Source organism: Benincasa hispida, chromosome 7, assembly GCF_009727055.1.
Source record: "Benincasa hispida cultivar B227 chromosome 7, ASM972705v1, whole genome shotgun sequence".
Classification (NCBI taxonomy): domain Eukaryota; kingdom Viridiplantae; phylum Streptophyta; class Magnoliopsida; order Cucurbitales; family Cucurbitaceae; genus Benincasa; species Benincasa hispida.
Window position 1 is genome coordinate 34,424,870 of NC_052355.1, and position 13,856 is coordinate 34,438,725.

Genomic DNA, 13,856 nt, shown 5'->3' on the forward strand with positions numbered 1-13,856 from the left:
ATACATTACGTAATATATGTTATATTTTTTAAAAAATGAAATGAATTTATAACATGACATATTGCATTTTTATATATTTTTATCTTTATTTAATATAATTTTGTATTTTAAAATTAAAATTCGAAATTTGAATACGATCAAAATATAAAAATATTGTTTTTTAGAATTTACACTATTTGGATCACATAATTTAAAAACAATCTTCAGAAATAGAACCCGGAATAGGCTCTAATGTTCTTAAAAAGCCCATTCCAAATAGACTAATGTTCTTAAAACGTCCTATCCAATTCAACCTAACAACTATTTATGTAGGAGAAAGAATTACAAAGAATTTAAACCAAGAATAAGGCATTAATATCATCTCCTACTTAGGGGTATTCAAATAATCCAAAAACTCGAACAATTGGACTACCCAAACCTAAAAGGTAAAGATTGAGTTGGATTAGTTTTGTTCTTGGGTTGGATTGAATTTTTCTATTTTTATTGAGTTGGATTGTGAGTTGGCTAAAAAAATTTTGGATTGGCCCAACTCAACCCAACCCAAATTATATATATATATATATATTTCTCTTTGTTTAAAGATTTCGTTATATTGATTAATTTTTTAATTTTTAATATTATTCTTTTAAAATTGTTATGATATTTATCTTTGTTTAAAGTTTATAATAAATATCATAAATATTTGATATTTAACGTCTTAATTTTATGAGATATTAGTTATTAGTCAAGTGTTGTATATAAATTTTACATATTTTTCATTAAAAATAAAAATAATAATAATAATCTATAACCCAACCCGATTTTTATGGATTGGGTTGGGTTGAAAACTTTATTTGGGTCATTTGGGTAGCCAATCAAACAAACCCGAATTTTTTGATTGGTCCAAAAAATACCCTCAACCCAACCCATATACACCCCTACTCCTACTCACCAATTCAAGCATAGCCCAATAAATAAAGTGCCGATTACAATTTTAAATATCAATAGTTTAATTTTCCATTACAACTCAATATATATATATATATCATCCGATACTCGAAGTGGCAATATATTTTATGGATACTTTTTTTAAAATAATATTTTTAAAAGTAAACCAATAAATATGTAGAAGAAGAGCCTTGAAAATATAAAGTATAAACAGATGCATAAATTTTGTTTCATAGCATACTTTTCTGTATAGACAATTTGTTTCAATAGCAATATTGTTGTTTGATTGCCATGTAAGAAACGAAATAACAAGGCAAAAACCAAAAATGAACAATTTCATCCCATAATCTACCAAGTAATTTATTTTGAGCTACAAAAGAATCCAGAATCCAACCTCATTTTTCTCATTTAAAAAAAAAAAAAAAAAAAAAAAAAAAAAAAAAAAAACTTGGGTAAAAAAGATTTATCCTACAAAAAATTCATATTGCAAGTTGAAATTAAATTTTTTAAAGAAAAATCCTATTGTTAGAGTTACAGTTATAGTCTCACCTCCCAGAAAAACAGTACAATACTCTTCTAATCATTTCAATCATCAGATGAGTCATCTTTTAAATCTTCTGAATCTGAAATGTCAGCCATCTTTTGTAGAGAATCCATGTCCCCAACTTCAGAGAGTGTGTGTATTCTTAGTTTTTCAGCATCTTCACTGCAAAAAAGCAACAATAACTCATAAAATCAAACATGGAAAAGCACTAAAGGAAGATACTTCCATAAGCATTTGAAAAATGTTTCAACTTTCCCATCTGCAATGGTTCACAAGTTTTTTACTGAATTGGCTCACAAGAATCTAAAGAGAGGTAAGAATGTGAAAGGAGGAACGTACTCTGTAACACCAAATATTTCTTTAACAGTTAAAGAGCTATCCCGCGAACAGAATTCCGGCAGCTGTCCAACATTAACACAAATTAGTAAACAAGTTAACTTTAGAAGAAAATTGTAATATGCATGTTTCTTTAAATAAAAGAACCAGTTCATCTGATTCAGACATATACTCTCAATTAAGAGGTTAGAGTCGAATCCTTCCAATCTCACATAGTGTTTAACTTTAGAAGAAATTTGTAATGCACGTTTCTTTAAATAAAAAGAAATGATGCAGCCAACCTGTTCTACCTCAACTGATTTAGACATATACCCTTAACCAAAATATCAGATGTTTGCATCCCTCAAACCCACATGTTGTTGATGCTAAAATAAAGAACCATGAGAAATAACTCTCAATATTTTTGTTGAATAGTTTACAGGATATATTGAGAACATCCTAATGTCATGACTTGTGTAAAAGATGATACTGTTACGCTACCACCAAAATGCCATACTGTTAAGCATGAATACTGATCCTATCAAAAGTATCCATTACATTATAATACAATGAATAGGAGTCTTCTGTTCACTTTAACTGCCATATTATGCAGACATGTTTTATTATTAATCAAATACAGTGTTAAAAGCGCTCAGAACAAAATGTCATTTGAACTCAATTTAAATCCAGAAACCATTTTATTTTAAGGATAGAGATTGTCGAGCAATAGTTGGTTTGTTCCCGTGAACTTTCAATATAGAATAAAATGTGGATAGAAAGATCAAGAAAAAGCGTATCATGTACTGAAACATGAAGAAAACATTGGTTTTTCTTTTTTCCTATAAGAAAACAAGCTTTTATTGAGAAAAATAAAAGAAATTATAGGAGTTGTGCACAATCTACTGTTCATCCTACCAACCTCAGACAGGTAGAAGATTTTGCCAAAAAGGGCCTGTACGGCTAGTTTTCTCTTGAAACCCTTCTCGGTATAACCTGACATATTCATGACAACTGGACCTGAAAAATTAAGAAACAGCTATCAGAAGACATAACGTGAAGTTCATCTTACACCAAGTTATCAATATACACATAAATCTACAGGTTGTATCCATATTTGCAAAGGTAACAGTAGTCGAAGGAATAATAAATGAACAATCAAGTTAAAAGATACTTGCACAAAGAGACTGACTATCGGTAACTTGCACAAGAAGACTGACTATCTATAATTGTTAATCACGTAAGCTTTCTTATCAAAATTTTAAGAATAACTTCAGACTTGTTGGCTTGCTTAACCATTATTACTTATTAGATAGTTTAGTCTAAAATGACCTATTGAGTAGCAGTCAGAAATTCCAGGGCCGAGTGGAGGGCCATACTGAACCAGAGAATTCGGCTGCATTTCAATAAAATTTAAAATAGAAGTGACTTCAAAGAGATAACACTCAGTTTTCAGGGAAGTTTTGTTGGAAATAGTTTTAGGGACTAGAAATTTCTGAAATAAACAACAAACCCCACAATTTTTAAGATTTTGAAAATATAAACATAAATAAAGCCAAGCATTTTTATTATGCAAAGGCTGTAACTACCTTCTGGATTTAATTCACCACTTAGTGTTGGTATGTGTACATTTGAAAGAACCACAGTGAACTAAGTCTTGAACTAGGCCTTTTGAGCCAAACTTTCACATACCAACAAACATAGCACAAGCAATATGCAGGGTACTCTTTTTATTTGGATAGTGCATTAGACGGTCAATCATGCACACGTATCTCTTTCATGAGTGTTTTAAGAGAGTACCCCAACCCCTCTTGTGGTGACCTTACTACAACATCCACATAGGCTAATATTTTGGATACAAGGTCAAGAAAATTTTTTATTTTATTTTTGTTTATTCTTTTATTTTGAACTTTTATCTTGGTCAATCCACATTCCTGTTAAATTAAATAGGAAAGAGTGATAGAAAACTTGTTAAACACGTCTTCCTATAAACAAGAGTGCTCCACAATAAAACGGCTGCACTAGCTTCCCATAGTTGGGTGGTTCTTTTTAGTTGTTTCTTACGATCTTTTCTCCCCTGCCTCTTGGAAAAACGAAAGCTTTCTTTGCTGAAGGTTTATTCTTGAGTTTTCTGGTTTTGAGCATACAAGCCAGGATTCGTAATTGAGCTTAACCGTTACACAAGGTCTCTTGAAAGATTGTTGTATCTTCAGAGTTGGTGTTAAATGACACACTGCAGTGGAGGCACAACTTATCTGTGGATAGTGTCTATTAACGTGCCTCAATCTATAAATTATAGCTTAATCTTATCTCTTAATTTTGTTGTTATTTTGATTTTGAATGATTGTTTCAGACATTTCTGTTCCCCTAAGATTATATCCAACAAGTTTACTCTTTGTGGAATAAAGTAGTCTTTCATAGAAACATGAAACATGACACATGAGGATTCTACCTTTGATTTCCTCATATGTCTAAACAATTCTTCATTCCCTAATCGCATTTTTTAAAATGTAATATTCTTTTACATTGATCCCCTCTATGCTAAAAAAATAATAATAATAATCATGATGATGTGAGCCGTACAAAACCCTCTCCAAAGTCCCCTTGGATATGATAAAAGTATAAATAACAAAGAAGATTCAATTACCTTTATCTCTCTCAATCCTTCTTGACACCTCGTTCAGAATTTCCGCAACCTGAGTATCTTTCAATGGAGAAGCTTTTCTCAGCTGAATTAGGTTGGCAACCAATTCAGGGTTGAAAGGCTTTTCATTCAGTGCATAACGGATGTACTTCCGCAGAATTTCATCGACACCAAAACCTGTCTGGAATGGATTGGATTTAGAAGTTATTGCAATCCATATTATAAATTGTCTAGCATGAAGAGATCAATGAAGACAATCAACTCTCACGTACACTTAAAATACAACTATTTTAATCATCACTCGAGAACAGACTAAGATCCTTTGGTAAGATCTGGTTCCACTGAATATGTGAGAAATTAGGGAATGCAGGAATAGAAGACATTCGACAATGCTCATAGAGGTAATGCAAATTCTTTTGGATATGGAAGCTCTCTAAAAGTTTTTGTAAGCTCCTTTAGTTCGAGGGTTCCTCTCATTTTATTTCCCCTCTACCTTTTCAAGCTTCTTAATGGGAAAATTATCGTTACCCCTCAAAAGAAGAAGACTATCCATGTCAGGGTAGTTAAACTGGAAAAGAGAGCCTCTTACAAAAATTACCAATATGGAAGAAAATCATACATTAGAGCAACATTTCCACATTATTTGAATAACTCCAAATATTTGCATTAGATTTTGTTGATGGCAAAAGTTGTAGCTTCATAATAAGAAGTACAACATATACTCTATGTGAAAATTAAAGAAATCCGCAACAGATCTAACCTTCTGCACAATTTCAGCAAGAGCCTCAGGTTTTACTTCATCCCTTCCTCTCTCAAGCAGCTCATCTACTGATTTGCAAAGAATGGCATTTTTTGTGACCTGAACAATATCAACCCCAGTAAGTGTATAGCTTTACTTTTATAGAAGTGGCACTGAAACAAAAATCAACCCACCCCTGGCATAACTACCACGCATTATACAAATTTAGCTTATTACTTCCATTAGCCACTAGAATCAAGTCCTGATCAAGGTCAACTCTCTCTCTCTCTCGCAATCAAACAACTCCAGTATCGTTATCACAATATAAACATCCTAAGCCTTCTTCAAAGTGATAATTTAGTCCATGAAGTTTAGTACTTAACGATTTAAATTTTTATACACAATGATTAAATCCACTATAATTTAACATTTGTAACGGTTTAGTTTCTACGATACAAAATCTCTTCGAGGGGTAAAGGTTTTCTTATGTAGGTGTAGGTAGATTAAAAACCTACTCAAAGACCAGATGTATGTTAAACTGTATAGACTAGATGATTACGTACTAAAATTATATATTTCACAGATTTCACCATTCAAATTTTAAATTATAGAGACTAAATCCGTGTGCATTGAAATTTCATGGCCTGAACTGAATCATTACAAATTTCAAACTACAATTAGAAAGTCATTGCAGGTTGAACTTTATAGATTAAATCACTATTTCAAACATGAATCGAATGTGTGTTTTAACCTAAAGGAAAGCAAGTGAGAGGAGGAAGACCTGTCTCCGGCGTTTTTCTTTGGGGGAATTAAACTTCCGAACAGTCTTAACGAAAGCGATAACAAAAGTGACGCCTAAATAAGCAAGAGGAACAGCAAGGATCCAAGGCAACGAGCTCTGGCCAACCCTAGGGCCAGGAATTGCCTGAGTGACGGAACCAGTGAACTCCACGAGGTCCAAGGCCTTCTCCTGATACCATGGCAAATCTTCTTCAACCTCCACAAATTCTTCCTCTTTTCCACCTGTTTTAGCCTTAGAATTCGTAGTTTCCTTTGTCACTGCAGGAACTGAATCGGAGTCCTTCTTCTTCGCCGCTGCTAAGAGAAGTGTTGTGCGCTTCGAAATGGTGAAAGGAGAGAAGGTGGAGGAAGGAAATGGTGAAAACGGCAATTTGGAGCGACGAAGCAATTGGGAAGCATAGGAACAGCAACAAGAACAGGAAGTGAGGGAAGCCATTGTTGAAGGAGAGAGGAAGCTCAGTGAGGAAGCCCCTTCTGGGCTTATCGCCTTCTACCACACCCGAGTATGTAGACGATTTTGGATGAGTCCCTCTGATGGATGACCAAAAATTAGGTAAAACATGTGAAATGGTCTGGTTTTTGAAAAGAAAATTGTCGAATGAGGTTTTTTTACCGTCAAATTCGGATGAAATTATAAAACTATATCCCTTTTTATATAGAAAAGCTGCTCTCTCTTCTTTCTTCCACTCACAAATCATTATTTATCTTACTCTCGCGTCTCGCTCTCTCTCCTTATTTTTACTCACGAATCAATGCCTTTCGCTCTAACTCGTCTTGCTCTCTCTTCATTTCCTCACTAATCAAATTAGAGGTATGCGTTGGTTGATGTCGGTTTTGTACCGATAAAAAAAAAAAGTGTGAAATTCACTCGACCATAGTTAGTCGATTTGGTTTTTTTCTTTTTTGTTTAAGAAGAGCCAAGGTGAATGAAAATGAAAGATGAATTGATAAAGTATTATTGTTAAATTAATAAAATTAGCAATTTTCTAAATTTTAAATCAATAATTTTTTTATGAAAAAAATTAAATAAATCATATAATGGGTTTGAAAATGAGACAACATAAAAAAAATAATAATAAATCAATACTAAAATAATAGGCGGTAGGCTTAGGCTTGTGTTGATGATAATGTACTTGCTTTTTTACTTATTTAAAAAAAACAAATATTATATATATAGGGAAATACTTATAAATAGAAAAATCCTAAAAATATTTACACTTTAGAGTAAAAAGTTCCAAAAGTATTTGTATTTTTTGAACTTTTTGCTATAAGTGCAAATAATTTTAAACATTTTTTTATATATAAAAAGACTCCATACATATATATGTGTGTTGGTCGGTTGAAAAACAACCAATCGACCCTAGCCCGCCCCGACCGACCTTAATTCGATCGGTTTTTGGTACTTTTTTGTACACCCCTAAAAAAATCACTCCTTTTTCTTGCTTTTACTTGTCGGAGTTGATAGCGTTGGAGCTGCTCGCATGAACTCGTCATGCCGAAAAAGACAACAGCGTACAGAGAAAAATTTATTGCATCAGAGAAGAAGAGAAAACAAAAAAAGAATAACAATACTGTAACTTCACGTGGTCATAACATCAACAAATGAGCATTTGACATTTTTTTTTTCTCCTTTGGGAAATCACCTCATTTTGGACTTAGCATTAGGTTTGTAGCTTGAGTTTTTCAATTTTTTTAATTAACAATTTAGACCCTAAATTTTGTATTTGTGTCTATTTGATAATTGACATATATACTAGCCACCAAATTGAATGTTTAGAATTTCATTTTACATAAATTTAAAATTGAAAATTTTCTACAAATAGAAAAATGTCAAACTATTTACAGAAATATAAAAAAAATACTGAAACTAATAGAAGTTTATCCGTGATAAAAATTGATATTAGTATAAAATGATTAAATATTACTATTTTGTTTAAACAATCTCTTATTTTTTCCAAAATTTATATTTAATAGTACAATTGTACAATTAGACAAACCATTTGGTTTTATTATTATTATTATTATTTTTAAACATTAATCTTATGAACATTATTTAACCCTACAAGTTTACATGTTCAAGTTTATTTCTTCGTTACTCACTCTACTAATATTTTTAAAAATCAAATTGTGTTTTGAAAATTTTTAAAAAATAATAAATAAATATAAAATTATTTTTCAAAAACATATTTTTATTTTCAAGATTTGACTAAGAATTTGAGTATTTATTATATATATATATATATATTGTGAAGATCATAAAACAAAATTAAGAGAGAATACACATATTTGAATAACAAAATAAATTCAACAAAAAGAGTTATTGTTAGACAAGGTCTCAAATTCTAAAAATTTCATTGCCAGTTAAAAGAATCCATTCAAACTTCAAAGATTTATTAAGTTAACCAGACATACAAACATCAAAAATCAAAATCTAATGACTCTTATTGAAAAAAGTTTGAATGCCTACTTATAGGTTACCCTAATAAATAAATATATAAATAAATTACAAAACAAATAGATTAACATATTATTCGTTAGCACGTATAACTAATAATAATATGTCAACATGAAGATGGTTCAGTAACATTTTTACCTTCTATATGCTAAGCCGTAGAAAATAACCCCAGTAAAAGAAAGAAAAAACTAATAATATATTACAATAATTAAATCATCTTTAATAATCACGAAAGAAGACATTTTATTGTGGCTCAAAGAAATTAAAAGGTATATAAATATAACAAACAGTAAACAAAAATAAATTTCACAACTTTGTTTGGTGTAATCATATTTACAGACTACTTTAGTGAATGCTGACTGCTTTAAAGCCATATAACTAAAAGAAGGCTTTTGTAACACACAATCTGAATTTGCTTACACTGGGAGTTTAATGTATCAAACATTTTCTGGCCAAAATTCCCTAAAAAAAGCTCGCTCAAATTCCTTCTCTTGAAATAGCCTCTCTTCCTCTTGCATCTTCCTCATTCTTTTTGACAGCCCCTTTGCTTTCTTTGGAGGAGGACGTTCCTGAAGATCAACAACACTACTATTAGCCCGTTAGCTATACTCCTGTTATTTAGTCGAGGTTTAAGAATATGTATCAACGAAGAATTCAAAAGTTTGAATCTCTAAACTCAAAAAATAAATAAATAAAATAATGATAATAATGACATTGCGGTACAACGACCACGTGCACACGCTTTTGCTCTTTATCCACCTGAATTCGAGTCCTCATGTTTGATGCATTTCTGTTATTATGAAAACATAATTTTTATTCTAAATAAATATATACATTTGCCAAGTTGAATATAGCTCAAGTAGTTAACACATATAGGCTAGATGTTTGTCCCCCACCCCAAACTTCCTTTTTGGGACCATGTACCTCAAGGCCCATGATACTTTTAAAAAAGCAACTTTTGAAGACGATCGTGTCAAAATATTTGAACAACATGATGCCAGTTTATGAAGAAAATAGTTGAAGTTCGCACATCAATCACATTCGAATCTAATCAAATGTTCGCATCATTAACCTATTCGCTAGTTTATGATAACATACTGTGAGCAAGTGAAGTGACTGATGCAAATCAATAGAGTTCTAAAATGCTTATGGCAAATTTCACCCCTTTAGAAAACAGTTCCTCCTTTTTTTTCTAAGCTCCCGTAGTTTCCAGATCCTTTCCCATCTAAACTACGCCTAGCAAACTGATGATGGCGATCAAAGACTGCAGAGAATTTCATATACAGAAGTTTTACCTGGTTATTTTTCCTATCAGAGGCTGCAATATCGGTAGTTTCTTTAAGCTTCTTCTTCACTTTATCTGCTCCCAAACCTCGTTTATTATTCTTTATAGATGCCTGGACGGGTTCCAACCTACCCTGTTTGCATGAGAGTTCAAATAGTAAGTTTCCAAGTGTAAACATCGGAGGATAACAACAAAACAAGAGGGCACTGCACTAAAATGACCTAGCTACATGCATTGAAAGAGGAAACAAGAATCATCATAAGCATTCCTTTTTGGAGAAACAAGGATAAAACAAAAGATTCGTGGTTAGGATGATAAAAAACGAGGGACAATAAATCAAAGAAGTGACAACGCTCCTCTCAATTTGGCTTTAGAGAGGGGAAAAATCGTAAAGGATGAGACAAAGACACCGCTCTCCTCTATTACATCCATTTAGTGCAACTCTAAAGGAAAGCTCATATATTCTTTCAAGTAATAATTTCCATGAGACTGCCCTAATTGTATTTAGCTCTTCAGTCTTCCCTAAGGAAGGTGTTATGAAAAAACCTCCCCTAAAAAAAAAAAAAATTAAATGCTAAATGAATTCTTTGGAAGTTCTAAAGTGAAAAGGAAACATCTATTGCTTCTTCCCTGCTCTAGCATAAGACAGACCAACTAGGAGATAGTAGGAATCTAAACACTACACTCAAGCAAGTAGAAAATGCTCTACCCTACCAACTCTCCAGAAAATTTTAATTTTCATTCCCACCCTATTTTCCCATTTTGAGAAATGGAGAAGGTTCGTGGAATTCCCACATACGGATCAAATTTTTCTGCCACTAAAGTTATCTAGTAGCTTTTGGAATTATGTATATATGTAAGTGTAAATAGACAGATGTAGATATAACGAAATATTAACAGATAGATTTATGTAAAAAAAAAAAAATTGGAAGAAACTGCCAGGTTTGAAAATTTGACAAACAGATTGGTCTTCCCCATGGAAAAATTTATGTGGTCCATATCCTAGTCAAATCAGGGATTTTCCACCCTGACCAGCCCCGGCTAGTAATTTTTCCATTCCTAGCAGATGGATACAGTAAGGGCCCCCGATTGGAATCCACAACCACCCAACAAAAAGACTGTCCTGTCTTAGATTTATGATAGCTTTGTGAGGACTTCTAGAAATTGCAAAAGTGGAGAAGAGGTGGCCACTGTCCAAACATCGTCACCTGTAATGAAAACTTGCTTGCCACAATCTTTGTGTACATGAGGTTATCATGTTATACAGCTCCTCGTGCCTTTATCCTTCTTTAAGAATCCACTCTCTTCTTCCTTCCCTTCCATCCCCATATAGAAACCTCATCTCTAACTTTGATGATGCTCGTGTTTCCACACTAAATTTTTGTTTGTATATAGCTATGAAGTTACAAGATATCAAAGGCTCTAAATTTCCTGTTTCATTAACCAACTACTAATTTTTAAATTATTGAAGAATGACTAATCTTATTTAGAGTAAATGATAAAGCATGAAAACCATTAGTAAATAACCTGCTCAGAAACTCCAAGGCCCGTTCCTTCCCTCCAACCATGCTTCTTCAAAAGCTTCAAGAGGACAACAACCAAAAAAGAAGAAAAGTCAGCATAAAATATAAAGCTCAAAGATTTGAAGGTATAACATAAATAGAAAGAACGGAGAGGGAAAACAGGGGATATAGTCTATATATAATTTAGTTCATATAAATGACAGTGGGTGAAAGAGAGAGAACCTGAAACCCTATGTTCGAAGAATCAATGGCTGCAGCAGAAACAGAGCCCCCTGAGCCATACTCCAAATCCATCCTTCCTCCTGTGGCACCGTGATCAAAGACATCAGCTTCCCAAAGTAAAACAGTGACACATAAATTTATACAATCTTCCTGAGAAAAATCAAATTTACACCTAAACTTCTCAAGTTTATCAATTTCATCCAATTGCACCTCAAACATAAATGTTGCAATTTTAACATTAAACTTACAGCAGTTTTAGGAATTTTCTCCCACCAATAAATTGTCGTTAAAAAAATCCACTCCCCACACCCACGTGTAATGTTATATCCTCAAACATAACAGGACCCAAAAAGTAAGAGAAGTCAATAGCACGTGATCATTCAACTATTGATTATGCGTCTGATTAGCACGTCTTCCTCAACATAAAGCACCATTTTGATCAGACAAATATGAATACTCCCCATCACAAATTTATAATATCGATTTGGAATTTGAATACCTCCCGTTGAGTCTATAGAGAATTGATTGTTTTTTAAGAATAATAATTTATTTAAAAAAAAAAAAAAAACTTGCTCTTTTGCTATGCTTTAAACCAAAAACTTCTGTACCCTTAAAACAACTACCATAACCATACTTCGTCGAATGAGACGTTCAAGTATGAATTACAAAAGAAAACTAAACAGCAAAAAAAAAACAAAAAAAAAAAACAAACGCTTCAGCTGGAGTATGATAACTCAAATACAAAATTAGAAATAGATTCAATCTCATAACGAGTGACAAAACAACTAATTTAACCTAACTCATCACATACGAATTAACTCCTAATCCTCTTCGACGAATACATTTGGATTTAAACCAATTGAAACCGCTAATTGATGAAGAGGCGTACCTGAAAGAGGACTTCTGGGTAATCTTGAGGCCCAATGGAGAACGGAGGGTGAATTCTTAGAAGACTGATATGTTGCCAAACCCTAGCCCAATTTGAAACTTGTAGAACTTCGCACTTTTGCCCGGCCTAACCCTAGCGTTTGGAGTCTTCAACCTTTTTCTTGGTTCTTGGTTCTGAAGAACGGATGACGCCGCGCAAATGCTGACTTTTGAATCTTCGAAGATTTCTCGATTAACATAAGTTCTCTCTAATTAGACTTTCATCGATATGACGATTAACAAAATAGAAGGTTTAAAACGCATAAAATGTGGATGTCTCAATTTTACTGTAAAATGTAGACGTCCATGCCCATCAAGTATTTATTATCAACTTTAACATAAGTTCGTTTTCTCTATCTTACATATTATTAAAAAATATTTTTATAAAAGTAAAAAACTCATATTCTTTTTTAAAAAAATCAAACAATGTTATAATTGATAAATAAACTTTTACGCCTTTTAAATAAGTTCAATTCTTATCATTTTAGTGATATTTTATTTCTTGTTTTTACATGTTTCACGATTTATATTACAATGTAATATAAAATATTTATTCATCCTTCGTGTTGATGTCGAACTCTTAAAATTTAAAAATATCAATGAAAATATCGACGTGTTGGTATAAATTTAACACTATATATGGGATACGTATGTTTCTTCTTCTTCACCAAACATTAGGTTTGTGTGAATTGGCACTATGCCATGGGTCTGTTTCGATGGACCGGATCTCAAAAGAATCTGTTTTGTTTAGATATTGATCGATTTTGGTTTGACATGATGTACGACAGACGGTGTTGCCTACACGCGAATTAGATTCCGAGGTCATGGTTAATTGATCATCTAACACCGACACTGACTCGATTTTGGGTTCAAGGGAATCAAACCTTGGCTTCACCTGAAGCATGCTACAAAGTGAGCCTTGTCTATCAAAGAGCCTTTTTTTTTTTTTCAAGCGTATAGTCTACGTATATATAGTTTGCCTCATTGGTGGACTGATGTCTCGAGATTGAGTTGGGTAGGATATTGGATTGATTGATGGCTTGATCCAACTATTTTATGGGACTTTTAGGTAAGATTCGACGAGCCGTAAAAGAACACGGGGATATAGCAACCAACCGAATCGACCTAACAATGATAGGCTGGGGCATTAAAATTGGTGTGAAAGATAGTAATAAACAAGTGCATTATATCTTGTTATTTTGTATGTTATGTCGTTTTAAAAATTAGGTAACACGCATACCAATCATGCTATAACAACATGGTTAAACGTGTGAGAGATATATTGTTTTTTTAACATATACCTGAATAGCATTGAGATTTGTAAATTTGCATTTAATGTTTATTGGAGGACAACCATGTTGTGGCGAGCTCGTTAAATAGATAGTTTCGATATTTATTTATTTATTTATTTATGCAGTTCCTTGCTATTGGCATCCAATACGAGGATATGTCAATTTATCACTCGATCATTAAAGTC

The 13,856-nt window shown here is 32.6% G+C and overlaps 2 protein-coding genes across 2 annotated transcripts; both read right to left on the minus strand.

Moving 5' to 3' along the window:
* Window positions 1-1,389: 1,389 nt before the first annotated feature.
* LOC120080915 lies at window positions 1,390-6,530 on the minus strand. The gene is made up of 6 exons (XM_039035593.1): window positions 5,948-6,530; window positions 5,188-5,286; window positions 4,431-4,608; window positions 2,706-2,803; window positions 1,811-1,872; window positions 1,390-1,633 (listed from the first exon to the last, which is right to left on the minus strand). Exons 1-6 carry the CDS (start codon window positions 6,401-6,403, stop codon window positions 1,513-1,515), a joined length of 1,014 nt encoding a protein of 337 aa, XP_038891521.1. The 5' UTR covers window positions 6,404-6,530; the 3' UTR covers window positions 1,390-1,512.
* Window positions 6,531-8,859: 2,329 nt separating this feature from the next.
* On the minus strand, window positions 8,860-11,671 carry LOC120081064 (protein PXR1). The gene is made up of 4 exons (XM_039035744.1): window positions 11,453-11,671; window positions 11,235-11,288; window positions 9,718-9,840; window positions 8,860-8,973 (listed from the first exon to the last, which is right to left on the minus strand). The coding sequence occupies exons 1-4, from the start codon at window positions 11,669-11,671 to the stop codon at window positions 8,860-8,862; spliced, it is 510 nt and encodes a 169-aa protein (XP_038891672.1).
* Between the last annotated feature and the right edge of the window lie 2,185 nt (window positions 11,672-13,856).

Bases quoted from the DNA above. Each gene is read 5' to 3' on its own strand.
- LOC120081064 (XM_039035744.1), bottom strand. From the start codon at position 11,671: ATGTTTGAGGTGCAATTGGATGAAATTGATAAACTTGAGAAGTTTAGG. The intron at 11,289-11,452 runs GTTCTCTCTCTT...GTCCTCTTGAAG, and splicing joins CTTCGAACATAGGGTTTCAG to CTTTTGAAGAAGCATGGTTG. The intron at 9,841-11,234 runs GTTATTTACTAA...TCATGCAAACAG, and splicing joins GCCTTGGAGTTTCTGAGCAG to GGTAGGTTGGAACCCGTCCA.
- LOC120080915 (XM_039035593.1), bottom strand. From the start codon at position 6,403: ATGGCTTCCCTCACTTCCTGTTCTTGTTGCTGTTCCTATGCTTCCCAA. The intron at 1,873-2,705 runs GTTGGTAGGATG...AATGTTGGACAG, and splicing joins AAATCTTCTACCTGTCTGAG to CTGCCGGAATTCTGTTCGCG. The intron at 1,634-1,810 runs GTACGTTCCTCC...GCTTTTTTGCAG, and splicing joins GAAATATTTGGTGTTACAGA to TGAAGATGCTGAAAAACTAA.